This window comes from Furipterus horrens, unplaced genomic scaffold (genome assembly GCF_987537825.1).
Source record: "Furipterus horrens unplaced genomic scaffold, mFurHor1.1.pri manual_scaffold_7, whole genome shotgun sequence".
NCBI lineage: Eukaryota > Metazoa > Chordata > Mammalia > Chiroptera > Furipteridae > Furipterus > Furipterus horrens.
The window spans coordinates 72,006,497-72,023,548 of record NW_028327177.1 but is presented as its reverse complement, the minus strand read 5'-3'; the positions used below and the strand labels follow the sequence as shown (position 1 = coordinate 72,023,548).

Genomic DNA, 17,052 nt, shown 5'->3' with positions numbered 1-17,052 from the left:
TATTCATATTAGATTCTTTTTCTAACTAAAATTGGTCTCTCCATGGATTGTAATATTATCTGCCTTACATTCTTTAAAAATTGCTACTATTTTCTCTTTCATACTTCTTCTGCTACAGGGCTGGCATCATGGGACATGTCTCCCTTTTTTTTCTTCTTAATGCCAGTAGGTCATTGCCCTATACTACTCCTTAGAACAGTGGTTCTCAACCTTCCTAATGCCGCAACCCTTAATACAGTTCTTCATGTTGTGGTGACCCCCAGCCATAAAATTATTTTTGTTGCTACTTTATAACTGTAATTTTGCTACTGTTATGAGTTGTAATGTAAATATCTGATATGCAGGATGTATTTTCATTGTTACAAATTGAACATAATTAAAGCATAGCGATTAATCACAAAAACAATATATAATTGTATATGTGTTTTCCAATGGTCTTAGGAAACCCCTGTGAAAGGGTCGTTCGACCCCCAAAGGAGTCGTGACCCACAGGTTGAAAACCACTGCCTTAGAGACTCCAAGCTTAGACTTTGATTTTGTCAGACTATTCCATCCACTGTATTATGGCTGTAGTCATCTAGTCACCCTATTCCTTGTTGATTTTATTTCCTGATTGGACCCCACTCCCTTCAATACTACTCTTATTTAATTCTTGGTGATCTCAACAGTCATGTAGATAATTTTTCCAGTATTCTGGCATCTCAGTTATTGGAACTCCTTTCCAATGAGCTGGTATTCTGTTCTAACCTAGAGACTCATTCCCATGGGGTATATACCTTTGACATTGCTCTAACAAATCTCAGTTTCAAATATCTACTGTGACTACCACTGAGTACCTTTCCAGCTCATTCCCATTTACACCATGACTCCAAATATCATCTTAAATTGACTTTACCACCTTATCTTTTCACAGTCCATATTGCTTCTTTCCTTATATGACATAAGTACCAGGGAGAGTCAAATCACTCCCTTACATATACCAACAGCTTCTTTGTTTTTCTCTCTACTTTTCATATCCACCTTAATGCCAAAACTGGTGAGGTCATCAATGCCACAAACATACAGCTGGATAAGGCTGGAGAAGAAAGACACTCCATACGATGAAATCATCTCCCTTTCAATTCATGATCATGAATGGTGCTGAAATTTTTTCTATATGTCCCTGGTAAATTCCCTGTGCATCTCCCCTATTCAAATATGTCATCCTTTCTTCTTTATCCTTTTTCCTCCAGTGTTCTCTCAGTTGATGAATTTCCTATTTTGCTAAGTAAATTAAAGCCTTTAGAAAAGTCTTTCTTAATCATCCACCAGGACTTCTACCACTGACCAGAATCTGTGCTCTTGTATGCTGCCCTCCTTCCATGTTCCTAACTGAGGCCATTGTGTCCTATCTGTGCTCTCCATCTTGAATGTATACTTTCAGCCTACATGTACATATGTGGAATTAATAGATGGACTTGAATCACCAATGACTATTTAAAAAGCATCTCTGCCCTGGCTGGTGTGACTCAGTTGGTTAGTCAACATTCGGCAAAGCGAAAGGTCACTGATTCAATTCTTGGTCAGGGCACATACCTGGGTTGCAAGTTCAATCCCCTATCAGAGTGTGTACCAGAGGCAACCAATCAATGTTTGTCTCTCACATGGATATTTCTCTCCCTCTCCCTCTCCCTTCCTGCCCCTCTCTAAAAAAATATAAATGAATAAATAATTAAGCTATTTAAAAAATAAAAAACATCTGTAACTGAATACTGAAGAATGGTTTTCTGGTAATGCTACCCATCTCTCACCTCCACCAAAAACAAACATATAAAATTTTTCCTAGGGCTTTCTCTATCTCAGTGAACTTCACTTTCATTTTTCCAGTTCCTGGGGTCAGAAAATGTGGTATTGTATTTTACCATTTTCTTTCCTCATACTTTGCATCTTGTCCTATAAGCAGCCTGATCACTCTCCTTTCTAAATATATCAAGAATTTCACTGCTTCTCTCTGCCTCCATCACTCCCTCTTTGGTCCAGGTCACCAGCATCTTGGCACTAACTTCACGGGTTGATGCACGCTGCTTCCTTGCTCCCTGCTCCTGATTGTCAAGCCTAATCACCAGAGTCCTGGTAAAATGTAAGTCAGAGTGTGTCCCTGCTCTGCTCAAAAGATGTCAGTGATCCAACCATGGTCATACTAGAAGCCTGACCCATTACAGTTGTCTAAAGTCCATGCGTGTTCGTGGCTTCATTTCCTCTCGCACCTCACCCTTTCTCCGATTTTTCTCCTTAACATTTATCACTGTGTTTTACTTTTTCACTTGTTTCTTTACAGTCTTCGCCATTAGAATTTTTTATATGGTTTGTTCTCTGCCATATCATCAGAGCCTAGATCAGTGTATAGTAGGCATGCAATAAAAGGTAATGGTGGGAACGGACTATGGAATGAGTGAAACTTTCACAGGGCTACGATGTAGAATCTGTTGTGCATCATAATACTTTTTATTGTTGTGTTGTGATTTACTATAGTAATTACAACGATAATCTCTGGGATCAAACTGGGAGAAGTTTTGAATTCCATCCATACCTTACTTATTATGTGACTTTGCAAATGGTACTTAAATGTCTCTGTGCCTTGTTTTCTCAATTTTAAATGGACATGGTAATAGTGACTGACTCTTAGGATTGTGAGAATTAAATAAGAAAATGCAAGTAAAATGTTCAAAATGCCCGGAGAAGAATTAGTAAACTCTTAATAAAGGTAGTTAATATTTTGTTATTAAAATTAATATGTAAGGCTTCCAGACAAGATGGAGGCCTAGACTGACACGCTCTGTCTCCCTCCACAACTAAGGAAAATTACCGCAAAATGAGAAGTAACCAGAAGTTCCAGAAAATAAAGCTACATGAAAGTCAAATGTATGAAGTTATAAACAAGTGGAGTTCATCCTGATGGGTAGGAGGGGCGAAGCCGGGGCAGAGAGGTCAAGTTGTGCTGGTGGCGGCAGCAGTGGCGACCAGGCTGCCATAAGCACAGACACCCGTATTTAAGGGAAGGCGAGAAACACCTGGGGAGCACCCCTAGCTGTAGACCAAACCCGTCAGCTCGTGATTCCAACGCTGGGGAAGGCAGACCCCTACTGGCTCAGACTGTGAGGCCCAGAGGGCGTGGGGACAGAGGAGGAGGGTCCCAGTCTCTCAGTGGAAAGAGAATGGCATGAATCCATCTTGGACCCCCGTCCCCCACACAAAGCACCACAGTGTGGTGAGAAGGGTCACCGGTAGTGACGAGTGCATGGGGCTCCACCCCCTATAGCGTCAGAGGTGTGACAGCCCCACCCAGGAAGCAAAACACTGCCATGGTGGCAGGGATAATGATAGAGATCCCAATCATGCAGCTGAACAGAAGCAAATACGTTAATTAACTGATGAACACATAGATAACTTTTCTGAGGCTCAGTTCAGAGCTGTAGTTATAAGAGCTTACAGAAATAACAGCGGACTTAATCAAGACAGGGAAGGAATAAAGACTAGTCCTGCTGAAGTGAACAATAACACATATGAAACAAGTGGTGAGGAAGGGAAACCAGGCATCAAATCAACAAATCAGAACATAAGGAAAGAACAATCAGCCAGTGCAGAAAGAGGAAACAAAAAGTGAGGAAAATGAGAAGCTCAGAAACCTCTGGGACAGCTATAAGAGAGTGAACATCTGAATTATAGATTTGCCAGAAGGTGAAGAAGAAGAACTAGGAATTGAAAAATTATGTGAAAAAATAATGAAACAGAACTTCCCGAACTTAGGGGAAGGAAATAGACTTACAGGTCCAGGAAGCACAGAGAGTTCAAGAAAAACTGGACCCAGGAAGAACCACTCCAAGACACATTATAATCAAATTGTCAAAAATTAAAGATAAAGAATCTTAAAAGCAGCAAGAGAGAAGAGAATTACGTCAAAGGGGTCCCAATTAGACTATCAGCTGATTTCTCAAAGGAGACTCTGCAGGCAAGAAGGGACTGGCAAGAAATATTCAAAGTAATTAAAATAAAAAACCTACAGCCACGATTACTCTATCCAGTGAAGCTGTCATTCACAATAGAAGGGCAGAAAAAGTGCTTCCAGGACAAAGTAAAACCGAAGGAGTTCATTAGATACAAACCACTGTTATATGAGATGCTAAAGGCACTTGTTTAGAAGAAGGAGGATCAGAACTATGAACATTAAAATGAAAACTGTATCACAACGACCAACAACAGAAGCTAGGGAATCGAAACAAAGGCAAAATAAGTAGGCAACGAGAGTGGAAAAAGAATTACAGGTATGGAGAACATATAGGAGGTCAGCAGGGAGGGGGAAGGGGGGAAAGGGATGGAGATGATGCAGGAATTAAGTAGCATAGTAGGAGGCAGTAGATATGAAGATATTGAGAAGAACTATATGCACAACCAATGGGCATGGACTAAGGGAGGGGTTGCAACTGGAGCGAGGGGAGGTCACTGGGTGGAGAGGAGCACAGGGAAAAGAAATTGGGACAACTGTAACAGCATAATCAATAAAACATTTTTTAAAAGTTGAAGAAAATGAATATGTAGAATATTTTCCTTTGCCTATCTTGATTTTCACTTTCAAGTAATTTTATGAGGAGGAGATAGGCAATTTCTGACACTGTGCTTGTTCAACTTTCTTTCCTTTTTTTTTTTTCAACTGAAAGCAATTCTGAATACAATTTTTATTTTTAAGTATATTTTATTGATTATATTGTTACAATAGTTCCAATTTTTCCCCTTTACTCCCCTCCACCCAGCACCCCCAGCAATCCCTCCCAAGTCCATGCCCATTGTTCGTACATACAAGCTCTCCCACTTCACCGTTTCATATATTCTTCTTCTTTTTTTAATAAATAAATGATTAATTAATTATTTTAACAATAAAAAATAACAATCTCTCCCTCTCAGATATTAGGACCCTTTATAATCTTATAAAGGACAATGGGAAAAGGTCTCAAGCTCCTCTAGCTTCTTCAAGCTGGACATGGTCGTCGTCCTACCTACCCTTGGGCACAGAAATCCCTAATAAGAGTGAGGGTGTGGAAGGGACGGTGGCCTCCCCACATGGGGAAGGATCCTGCAGATTCCAGGTCAGTTGGCTGTCCCTGGACAACAGCATGCTTGGTTTAACAGGCTGGCATCCTTGTTCTATTCTGGGGGCAACAGATTTGGCGACAGGGTTAAAAGGCATCATTCAATCCATAACTACTAGATGACAAAAGGCAGGGATTAATTTTACAATGTTCCACATTAGGGAAAATAAAAAGGGCTTCTCTGGAGGAAGGTGTCCAGGCACATCTCATCTGTCCAAAACCATTTTGCCCATTATATTTAGTTTGGGCTGAGAGAAATATTGTAGGTTTCCCCCCTCTCAGACCTCTGGGCCCTTTCGGTCCAAGTCATTAGGATAGAAAAGAGAAACCAGTTTTAAAGTGAAGCCCACAGACCACACCATTCTTCACCAACCCAGCCATTTAGTTCAGCCAAATCGTTGAGTCTCAGGAGGCAGCACTGCAGACAGGATTATGTGAGGCCTATATGTACAGACAGTCACCCAGGTAATGAGATCATAGGCATATGCCCTTTGAAAACAGAAAACACATGTTAATTTATGTAACATATATCGGCAGCTGTCCGTCTCGAGAGACGATGGTGTAGCTTCTTAAGAGTCTATCTGCACCGCCGAGAATGGCTGTGCAGTCCGACTCGGGAGTCACATGGTATCTGTCTCCTCCCGTGTTGAATCGACATCTTATGATGACACTGGAGTGTCCTCTCCAGTGAAGCTGAAGCTACAGAGCCTGGGCAGGGTGATATGGAGGGTCTGCTGTTGCCCATGCAGCAGACCCCCCTTCTCTTTGCAGCTGAAGGGTCCAAGGGAAAGACGGAGTCAATACAGCTTGGCTTCAGGTGCGCCGCAGGAGTTGCCGGTGTTGACTACAACGTCAAACCGCCTTAGGGACTCCGGCTCCGGATTTTCTGTCGGGGTTTACTCCCTTAGCCTTTCCCCTGAAGAGGTATGCCCCAAGGCAGCGGAGGTTTTTTGGAGTCAGAGTTTTCCTTCTCTGAATTTATGTAACATAACCCACAAACAATTCTCTAAATCTGCAAGACTGTCTTGTTGGAAAGACATCCAGTTGCAAGGCATTTGATATTCTTCTTGCCTGTAACTTAAATATCTTTGATGATACCACAGACATAGTTTAACTTTCAAGTGAAAACATATTTTAAATGAAAAGAAACTTTAAAGTCGGTTAGCTGCACTACTTTATAGTCTACCACTGATCATTGTGATTTTCCTTGAATAATGATTTTTCTTCCTAAGATTACCTTCCTTGTCGTTAAAGAGACTGCATTCAGTCCATTTTTAATTTATTCTGTTCATTTGCATAAACACAACAAGAGCAGCAAATGATCACTTACGATCTTTAGTTCTCCTTTGCTGGAACTTACCCAAGGAACCACATATCTGGCATTCAGCCTTGCCTGTACACACCTGTCTTTTCCAAGTCCTTCTGGTTTTCCATTGTGCCTTAAGGTCCCTTCTAGCCCTCTTTCAGGGAAACAACCTTCATTCCTTCCCTGGAAAGATTGCTGTGGACCGCACAACCAACCACGGTACCAGGCCTTTTATCTTGCGGGCTTTTATTACCTTCGAAAGTCATTCCCAGTTCCTCAGGGCTTTTTGGTAACAACCAGAGCCCAAGCATGTCTCCTTTAGGCATGACATTCCAGTCAACATCTTGGTCAAAAAAAAAAGACCTCTATTAACAACTGGTCTTATTAGTTTTATGCAAATCAACTTATGTCATTACTTACTTCTTTAGAATGCCAAACTCTGGAGGGATGAGATAGGGAGAAAATTATACAGTGTGAAGGAAAATTCTTCTCCTAATATTCACTGAACTGGCATTTCCATTCTTCATATTTTCATTTTTCCCCCACTAAAAATTTTTTTGTTTGTTTTTCCATTACAGTTGCCCCACTATTTTTCCCACTCTTGCTTCCCTGCACCCTGTCTTCTCCTTCTTCAACATTTAGTCCCCACTCAGTTGTCCATGTCCGTGGGTCATTTATACATGTTCTTTGACTAGACCCTTCCCCTTCTTACCCTCTTCTCTCCATCCCGCCTCCCCCCCACCCCGTTACTGTTAGTCTAGTCCTTGTTTACATACCTCTGGTTCAATTTTGCTCATTTGTTTGTGTTGTTCAGTAGTTTCCTATAATAAGTGACAGCATAAGGTATTTTTCTTTTGTTGCCTGGCCTATTTCACTAAGCATAATTCTCTCTAGTCCATCCATGTTGTTGCAAATGGTAGAAGTTCCTTCTTTCTTTCTGCTACATAGTACTCCATTGTGTAAATGTACCACAGTTTTTTTGATCCAATCATCTACAGATGGGCACTTAGGTTGTTTCCAGCACTTGGTTATTGTAAATAGTGCTGCTATGAACATAGGGGTGCATAGGTTATTTTGAATTGATGTTTCAGGATTTTTTGGATATACTCCTAGCAATGGAATTGCTGGTTCAAAGGCAGTTCCATTTTTAGTTTTTGAGGAAATTCCAAACTGTTCTCCATAGTGGCTGCACTAGTCTGCATTCCCACCAACAATGCACCAGGGTTACCATTGCTGCGCATCCTCTCCAACACAAATTATTTGTTGATTTGTTGATGATGGCCATTCTGACTGGTTGAGGTGGTATCTCATTGTGGTTTTTATTTGCATCTCTCTGATGGCTAGTGATGTTGAGCATTCTTACATATGTCTATGGACCCTCTGTATGTCCTCTTTGGAGAAGTGTTTGTTCAGATCCTTTGACCATTTTTTAATTGGGCCGTCTGTCTTCTTGGTGTTGAGTCATATGAGTTCTTTATATATTTTGGAGATCAATCCCTTGTTTGAGATATTATTGGCAAATATATTTTCCCATATGGTTGGTTCCCCTTTCATCTTGCTGTTGTTTTCTTTAGCTGAGCAGAAACATTTTAGTTTGATGTAGTCCCATTTGTTTATTCTTTCCTTTATTTCCCTTGCCTTAGGAGATATATCAGTGAAAATGTTGCTACGTGGGATATCTGAAATTTTCCTGCCTCTTTTTTCCTCTAGGACTTTTATGGTATCATGGCTTACATTTAAGTCTTTGATCCGTTTTGAGTTTATTCTGGTGTATGGTGTAAGTTGGTGGTCTAGTTTCATTTTTTTGCATGTCCCTGTCCAGTTCTCCCAACACCATTTGTTGAAGAGGCTCTTTTCACTCCATTTTATGTTCCTTCCCCCTTTGTCAAATATTAGTTGACCATATAGACCTGGGTATATTTCTTTGCTCTCTATTCTGTTCCATTGATCTATATGTCTGTTCTTATGCCAGTACCAGAATGTTTTGATTACCATGGCCTTGTAGTATAGTTTGATATCAGGTATTGTGATTCCTCCTACTGTGTTCTTCTTCCTCAAAATTGCTGTGGCTATTTGGGCTCCTTTTTGGTTCCAAATAAATTTTTGAAGTATTTGTTCTAGGTTTGTGAAAAATGTCATTGGTGTTTTAAGAGGGATTGCATTGAATCTATAAATTGCTTTGGGAAGTATGGACGTTTTAATGATGTTGATTCTTCCCATCCATGAGCATGGTATATGCTTCCATTTATTTGTATCTTCTTTAATTTCTTTCTTCAGTGTTATATAGGTTTCTGAGTACAGGTCTTTTACCTCCTTGGTTAAGTTTATTCCTAGGTACTTTATTTTTCTTGTTGCTATGATAAATGGGATTTTTCTTTCAATTTCTATCTCTGAAATTTTGTTGTTGGTGTACAGAAATACCTTCGATTTCTGAATATTGACTTTGTACCCTACTATTTTGCCGAATTCACTTATTAGGTTGAGTAGTTTTTTTTGTGGAGTCTAAAGGATTTTCTATGTACACTATCATGTCATCAGCAAATAATGTCAGTTTTATTTCCTCTTTTTCAATTTGGTTGCCTTTTATTTCTCTTTCTTGTCTGATTGCTGTGGCTAGAACTTCCAAGACTATGTTGAATAGGAGTGGAGAGAGTGGACATCCTTGTCTTGTTCCTGATCTCAGGGGGAATGGTCTTAGTTTTTGCCCATTGATTATGATGTTGGCTTCAGGTTTCTCGTATATGGCCTTTATTATGTTGAGGTATGCTCCCTCTATTCCCATTTTGCTGAGAGTTTTCATCATAAATGGGTGTTGTACTTTATCAAATGCTTTTTCAGCATCTATTGATATGATCATGTGGTTTTTGTATTTCATTTTGTTTATGTGGTGTGTTATGTTTATTGATTTGCGAATATCAAACCATCCTTGCATCCCTGAGATGAATCCCACTCGATTGTGGTGTACGATCTTTCAAATGTGTTGCTGGACCTGGTTTCCCAATATTTTGTTGAGGATTTTAGCATCTATGTTCATCAGCGATATTGGCCTGTAGTTTTCTTTGTTGTGTCTTGACCTGGTTTTGCAATTAGGGTTATACTGGCTTCATAGAATGAGTTTGGAAGTCTTCCCTCTTCTTGGATCTTTTGGAATAGTCTGAGAAGGATCGGAGTTAGTTCTTTCCTAAATGTTTTGTAGAATATACCTGTGAAGCCATCCGGTCCAGGGCTTTTGTGTGCTGGGAGTTTTTTGATTACTGCTTCAATTTCACTAGTTATTGTTGGTCTGTTCAGGCTTTCTGCTTCTTCTTGATTCAGTTTTGGGAAGACTATAAGTTTCCAGGAATTTGTCCATTTTCTCTAGGTTGTCAAATTTTTTGACATACAGTTGTTCGTAATAATTTCTTACAGTCCTTTATATTTCTGTGGTATCGGTTGTGATTTCTCCTTTTTCGTTTCTGATTTTATTTATTTGAGTCTTCTCTCTTTTTTTCTTGATGAGCCTCGTTAAAGGCTTGTCAGTTTTGTTTATCTTTTCAAAGAACCAGCTCCTACTTATGTTGATTTTTTGAATTGTTAGTTTAGTCTCTATGTCATTTAATTGTGCTCTGATCTTGATGGTTTCCTTCCTTCTACTTGATCTGGGCTTTGCTTGTTGTTCTTCCTCTGGTTCTTGTAGCTGTAGGGTTAAATTTTTTATTAGAGATTCTTCTAGCTTTTTTGGTAGGCCTGTATTGCTATGAACTTTCCTCTCAGGACTGCTTTCGCTATATCCCATAGGTTTTGGGTTGTTGTGTGTTCCTTATCATTAGTTTCCAGAAACTTTTTGATTTCCTCTTTGATGTCATTGTTAAGCCATTCATTATTTAATAGTATGTTATTCATTCTCCATGAGTTTGAATGTTTTTGAGTTTTTTCCTTGAGGTTGATTTCCAATTTTAAGCCATTGTGATCTGAGAAGATGCTTGATATAACTTCAATTTTCTTGAATTTGTTGAGGCTTGTTTTGTGTCCTGCCATGTGGTCTATCTTTGAAAATGTTCCATGTGCACTTGAGAAGTATGTATATTTTGCTTCTTTTGGATGAAAAGTTCTATATATATTGACTAAGTCCATTTGATCTAGAGTGTTGTTCAGTGCCTCAATATCTTTGGTCTTTCTTTGCTTCGAAGATCTGTCCATTGTTGATAATGGGGTGTTAAAGTCCCTTACTATGAGTCTGTTGCTGTCTGTCTTTCTTGGAGTCTTTCAAAATTTTTCTTATATATTTGGGTGCTCTTAAGTTGGGTGCTTATATATTTATAAGGGTTATATGTTCCTGATGGACTTTTCCCTTAAGTATTATGAAATGCCCTTCTTTGTCTCTTTTTGTGGCCTTTGCTGTGAAATCTGTTTTGTGTGATATAAGTATTGTTTCCCCAGCTTTTTTTATGTCCATTTGCTTGAAATACTTTTTTGCATCCCTTCACTTTCAGTCTGTGTAGATTTTTTGTTCTAAGGTGGGTCTCTTGTAGACAGCATATATGTGGGTCATGCTTTCTAATCCATTCGACTACCCTATGTCTTTTGATTGGAGCGTTTAATCCATTTACATTTAAGGTTATTACCGATAAGTACTTATTCATTGTCATTTTCCCCCTTTGTATTCGTGTTCCTCTCTGTCTCTCTCTGTTTCTTAATCTTCTCAAAGCAGACCCTTTAGCATCTCTTGCAATGCTGGTTTGGTGGAGATGTATTCTTTTAGCCTTCCTTTGTCTTGGAAACTCCTTATTTCACCTTTCATTTTGAATGAGAGCTTTGCTGGGTAGAGTGTTCTTGGTTGTAGGCCTTTGATTTTCATTGCTGGAATATTTTTTGCCATTCCCTTCTGGCTTGTAGTGTTTCTGTTGAGAAATCTGATGATAGTCTTATTGGAACTCCCTTCTATGTTATTAGTTGTTTCTCTCTTACTGCTTTTAGGATTCTTTCTTGGTCTTTGAATGTTCCCATTTTAATTTTGATGTGTCTTGAAGTGGGCCTGTTGGTGTTCATCTTCATTTGGACCCTCTGTGCTTACTGGACTTGTGTGGCTCTTTCTCTCCTCATGTTATGGAAGTTTTCTGTCATTAGTTTTTCAAAGAGGTTTTCTATCCCTTGCTCTTCTTCTTCTCCTTCTGGAATTCCTATGATACGGATATTGTGACGTTTCATGTTGTCCTGCAGCTGTCTTAGAACCTCTTCAGTCTTGTTCAGTCTTTTTTCATTTTGTTGCACAGTGTGGGAGTTTTGTGTACGTTGACCTCCAGCTCACTGATCGGATCTTCTGCTTCCTCTAGCCTGCTTTTAATTCCTTCTACTGTGTTGTTCAATTCAGAGATCGTATTCTTCATTTCCTCCTGGCTCTTATTGATAGCTTCTATGTCCTTTTTAATGCTGGTGTAATTCTCTGTGAGTTCCTTGTAGTTTTTCTGGAGTTCCTTGTGGTTTCCCTGGAGTTCTTTGTAGTTTCCGCTGAGCTCATTCAGCTTCTCCATAATCCATGTTTTGAATTCCATATCTGATAGTTTGCTCCCCTCTATTTCATTTAGCACTCTTTCTGGGGATTCTTCCTTTCCTTTCGATGGAGGGTTGTTTTTCTTTCTCCCCATTTTTGTGACTCCTATTGTTTGTTTGTGCTTCTTAGAATGATCTGCACTTCCTGGATCTGCCTCTGGTGGCATCAGATCATGTAGCAGTCTGGCCCTAGGCAGTCTCTTGGAGACTTCCAGTGATCTACTGCCTTTGTCTGTCTTCTTTAGTTGTTAATATATGCAATCTGTGACTAGCCATCAGGCTTAAGGACCGTGGGGGTGGCAGCTTAATTCCTGTAGATAGGGCTTTTGCTTCCCCTCAGGAGGGGAATGGTCTGCCTGCAGTACTGGGGATGAGTCAGCACTGGGACCAGGTCGGCTGCTCCCCCAGTTCTCCCCTCAAAGCCACCGCGCCAAACCCTCCCCAAGTGTCTTCAGTCCTCTCTGCCTTCCCTCTAATTGAGCCCAGGGTAAGTGGGGGCTAAAATATTTTTGTATGTGATCCACTTAAGAGCTCTTTTTCTCCCACTGTTTCTCTCAGGCTAGCAAGAAACCCTGTGGCTTTTCTCTTTTCACAGCTCGATACTATTTTACTTTCTACTCTGTTGCTGTAGGCTGGGAAGCCCTGCTGGGGGCTTATACCCTGCCCTTCTCAGGGGGAACCCCCGGCTGCTGAGCTGTTTCTCAGTCCCTTCAGCTGCCACCCGTGGTAGCCCAGCCAGCTCTTCCACATCTCTGCACTCCCTACCGGTCACGTTGTGATGTAGCGGCCTTTTCTGACTCTCCGTGGCTCTAAGACTTCTTTCCAGCTAGTGTTCATTTGCTTATTCCAGATGATTTCTCCAAAATTAAGTTGTAAATCCAGACTGATCCTGGGAGGAGGTTAGTGTAGCTTCCACTTACTCTTCTGACATCTTGGATCTCCCTTGTTCTTCAACTTTCATTCCTTGTTTGTCCCTTTCCATTTCTAAATTTCTGTGATTTTATGATCACCACCTTCCCACCTCCTCCCCCTTTTTTAAACAACATGTTGGATTTTGCAGGTAGGAAATCTAATGATAAAATCATACCAAGAGTTGAATCAAGATTTCCCCTATATTTCCTTGGCTAAAATGTTGATAACACCAAACTGTCCATCTCAGCTCTGAATTGGATATATTTTACAGCCAGTCTTATCTTCTCATCACACAGGAAACGATTTGTTTCTCGTAGCAGTTCACGAGTTGGGCCACGCTCTGGGCTTGGAGCACTCCAATGACCCCACTGCCATTATGGCCCCTTTCTACCAATACATGGAGACCGACAACTTCCAGCTACCCAGTGATGACCTGCAGGGTATCCAGAAGATTTATGGTGAGCTATGCTACTTCTGTTTGGTTAACCTCACAGAGAAATCCAGAATTCCTTCTGTGATTGCTTCTTTGAAATAGATGTTCTAAGTATATCAGAGATAGAAATACTTGGAAAAAATAATGTCTGGCCTCTTGGCAAAAGTCTTTAGTCAGTCAGGTTTTGTTGGCAAGAGTCCAAGATACCTGACTGTACAGATTGTGGAAAATTCTTAAACACTGAAAAAATTTTCTGAGTTTTGAAAAGTTTAGTAAAGATCTGATAAACTTTGGTATTTAAATTCACGTAAGATATGTAACAAATGAGTATAACGAATAAAAACAGTGAGAAATAAAAGACTTTTATATAAGGTACTGAGATTTTGTTACAAACTCATAGGTTGTCTCTCAGGTTAGGATAATTGATGATAGATATTTCTTAGACAAAACACTTTTGGAATTTAGAAAATACCCTTGTGTGATACATATTATGAAATTACCACAAAGGCACATAATTACTGACTAAGAGTGATAATTAACCAACATGGGAGTAAAAGTTAACAAATGGCTAAGGTAACTAACCTAATTCAAAGTAAATTTCTAGTACAATTAAATCATTTTTATTTTGGGGGTTCCATCAGTGAGTACAAATTAAGACAAAAGGGGAAGCTCTATTATACATGTTGACTATAATCCTAACTTCCTCAATAGAACCATTAACCTTTAGACAGACACTTATTTCACACATAGTTTAAATACTTGACATTTGTCATTTACAGATAATGAATATACTTTACTAAATTAATGACTTGCAGCTTTCACTTTCACAATACATGTTACCTGGATGCTAATCTCCAGTATCCAGAAGATGTTGTATGCATTTTTAAATAACATAGTTTAAGTTCAGTAATTTTTGTGCATTGTTAGTTTTTCGATTTCAATATGTCAGTGGTAAACATTCACATGTGGTTTAAATAGATTTGAGAAAAAAGGTCCACTTTTGTGTTGCTCTTGATTTTGGGGAGACTCAGAGAAGAGACATGTCTGGGACTCAGAGCTGAGTAGTCATGTTGAGTGACTGACTATCCAATGTAACTGACAGGCATTCTTCTCTTGATCTGAATCAGTGACCTAGACTGAAGGTCTGCAAAGGAATATTCTTTCCATCTCTAAATATTAAGTGCAAACAAGTCTGTGTTTCTTTCTTTTTATTAATCCTCACCCAAGGACATTTTTTTTTTTGTCATTGCTTTTAGAGAGAGAGTAAGGGAAAGAGGAAGGGAGAGGGAGAAACATCGATGTGAGAGAAAAGCATCGATTGGTTGCCTCCCATACAAACCTGGACCGGGGATTGTACGTACCCAGAACAGGGATCGTACACACCCGGACTGGGATCGAACCCACAACCCAGGTATGTGCCCTGACTGGGAATCGAACCCACAACTTTTTGGTTACGGGACCATGCTCCAACCAACTGAGCCACACCGGCCAGGGCCTGTGTTTCTTTTTAAAAACGCAAATTCCTTGAGGAATGATACTTTGCATTTGTACCAAATTAAGTGTGTAAACTTTGCCTTGATTTAGAGCCCTTTCTTGAGAAATACTGTTTCACATTAATAGTTTTCTAGTGGTGTTTTAATCAATAGGAGTTTTATATTGATATTCACATGAAAATCTTCTAGCAATCCATCAAAACTTTTCATTTTAAGAAAATGATGAAAGTCAAGAAAAAGTTATAAAATATAATTTGAGACATGGGGTTAAATAAACTTCTATTCGTTAATGTTTATCTTTTAGAAATATTTGCACAGAATCATTATCCCTGAAAATCTAGGATTAACTTTGGTGTACTAACATGCATGGTTCCGGTATTCATTTTCCTTTATTTATTATTTATATACCACTTACTTCTAGAAGAGATTTGAAAGCAACCTTTTAAATGAGAACTGTAGTGAAGATATAAAAACTGTCATGAAAAATTAACAAAAAAAGCCTAGTTATTTGGATCCAGAATTAAGCATGATAAACAGATATCCTGATAGACTTGGCCATGCTTTGTTGGGTCAGACAGTTTATTTTTTTAGAATATACGCAACCTTAAAGACCTCTTAGAGCAAGCATTCTGCTGATGCGTGGTTGTGCTCTTGTAACACCTTTTCCGGACCTGGTCCAGTTTTAAGTGAGCCAATTTCTGTCCTCATATTTCCCAAAGGTCCACCTGACAAGACTCTACCACCAACCAGACCTCTTCCCACAGTGCCCCCACACCGCTCCCTCCCACCAGCTGACCCCCGGAGGAATGACAGGCCCAAGCCACCCCGGCCTCCTACGGGCAGACCCTCCTCCCCTGGGGCCAAACCCAACATCTGTGATGGCAACTTCAACACACTGGCTGTTCTCCGCCGGGAGATGTTTGTGTTCAAGGTAGGGGCTGGATTTTTTATTTTAATGGAAGATCAAAAGTTTACAGTGTTGCTGTGGAAAACCAGTTCCCATTCATTCTAACACCACCTTCCCAGACATTCACAATCAGAAGGTTTAAAAAAGCATTTTAAATAAACACACACAGGTTGAAATGTCTGGCAGAAGACACTGTACATTTGTGAAATGCATTTATGTCAGCAGGAGCTTAAATGCCTGGAAATGTAAGGATTAGGAAATGCTGTGTGCTAGGAACAGATAAATAAGCCTGATTGACGGCACGAATAGGAGCTAACACAGATCACTTGCTTGGCATGGTAGCATCTCATAGTTCACATGTTGACAAGATCCCTCTCATTTCACAAGACCATTGCAGCATTGTTTCTAGGAAGACTGCTGAAAATCTTGTTTGGGGTATACTGTTGACCTTTGAGTTAAATGTCCTCTATGAGATTATTATTTAGATTTTACATACACATGTTGCTGTGTTCTGAAGTCAGGCATCTATATCTACCTAATTCTTCTTATTTTTTAAAAGGTCACAAGTTTAAATTGATTTTACATTTTTCTAAATGTGCTTTTCAGTGCCATTGGATTCTCAAACAATAACACTAATAATTAATGTATTAAAGTAAGTCACATAATATTGAACTGTTAATATAGAATAATATTGAAAAGTAATTTTCTCCCTCAGTATTTGTAAACTGATCTTAAAGATTAATGAAAAATATGTTTATGTTGGCATTAGAGTATTTTTTTCAAAGATAAACAAATATTTAATTTATTAAAAGGGGATTTTTTTTGCATTTCTTAAGTATTTTTATGTATATTGTTACAGTTGTCCCTATTTCTTTTCCCTTTGCTCTCCTCTTCCCAGTAGCCCCCTTCCCTCCAGCAGTCCGACCCCTGCTTAGTTCAGTCCATGGGTCATGCATTTAAGTTCTTTGGCTTCACCCTTCCCTATATTATTAACTTCCCCCTGTCTGTTTTGTACCAACCAATTAAGCTTCTTACTCCCCAAACCATTTCCCCATTTCTCCTCCTTCCCCCTCCCAGCTGATAACCCTCCAAATGATCCCCATACCTATGATTCTGTTCCTGTTCTGTTTGTTTGCTTAGTTTGTTTTTGTTTTTATTTTTTAGATTCAGTTGCTGATAGTTGTGAGTTTGTCATCATTTTAATATTCATAGTGTTGATCTTCTTTTTCTTAAATAAGTTCCTTTGACATTTCATATAATAATGACTTGGTGATTATGAACTCCTTTAGCTTTACCTTGTCTGGGAAGCACTTTGTCGGCATTCCATTCTAAATGATAGCTTTGCTGGA

General features: G+C 39.4%; 1 protein-coding gene across 1 annotated transcript in view; it reads left to right on the top strand.

Annotated features, from left to right (window-relative positions):
* Window positions 1-17,052, top strand: part of MMP16 (matrix metallopeptidase 16) — a 311,468-nt gene that overhangs the window by 225,412 nt on the left and 69,004 nt on the right. The window contains exons 5-6 of the mRNA XM_090282917.1: window positions 13,167-13,328; window positions 15,516-15,727. Of these exons, the coding sequence (XP_090139043.1) occupies window positions 13,167-13,328; window positions 15,516-15,727 (374 nt within the window). The remainder of the gene's footprint in view (window positions 1-13,166; window positions 13,329-15,515; window positions 15,728-17,052) is intronic.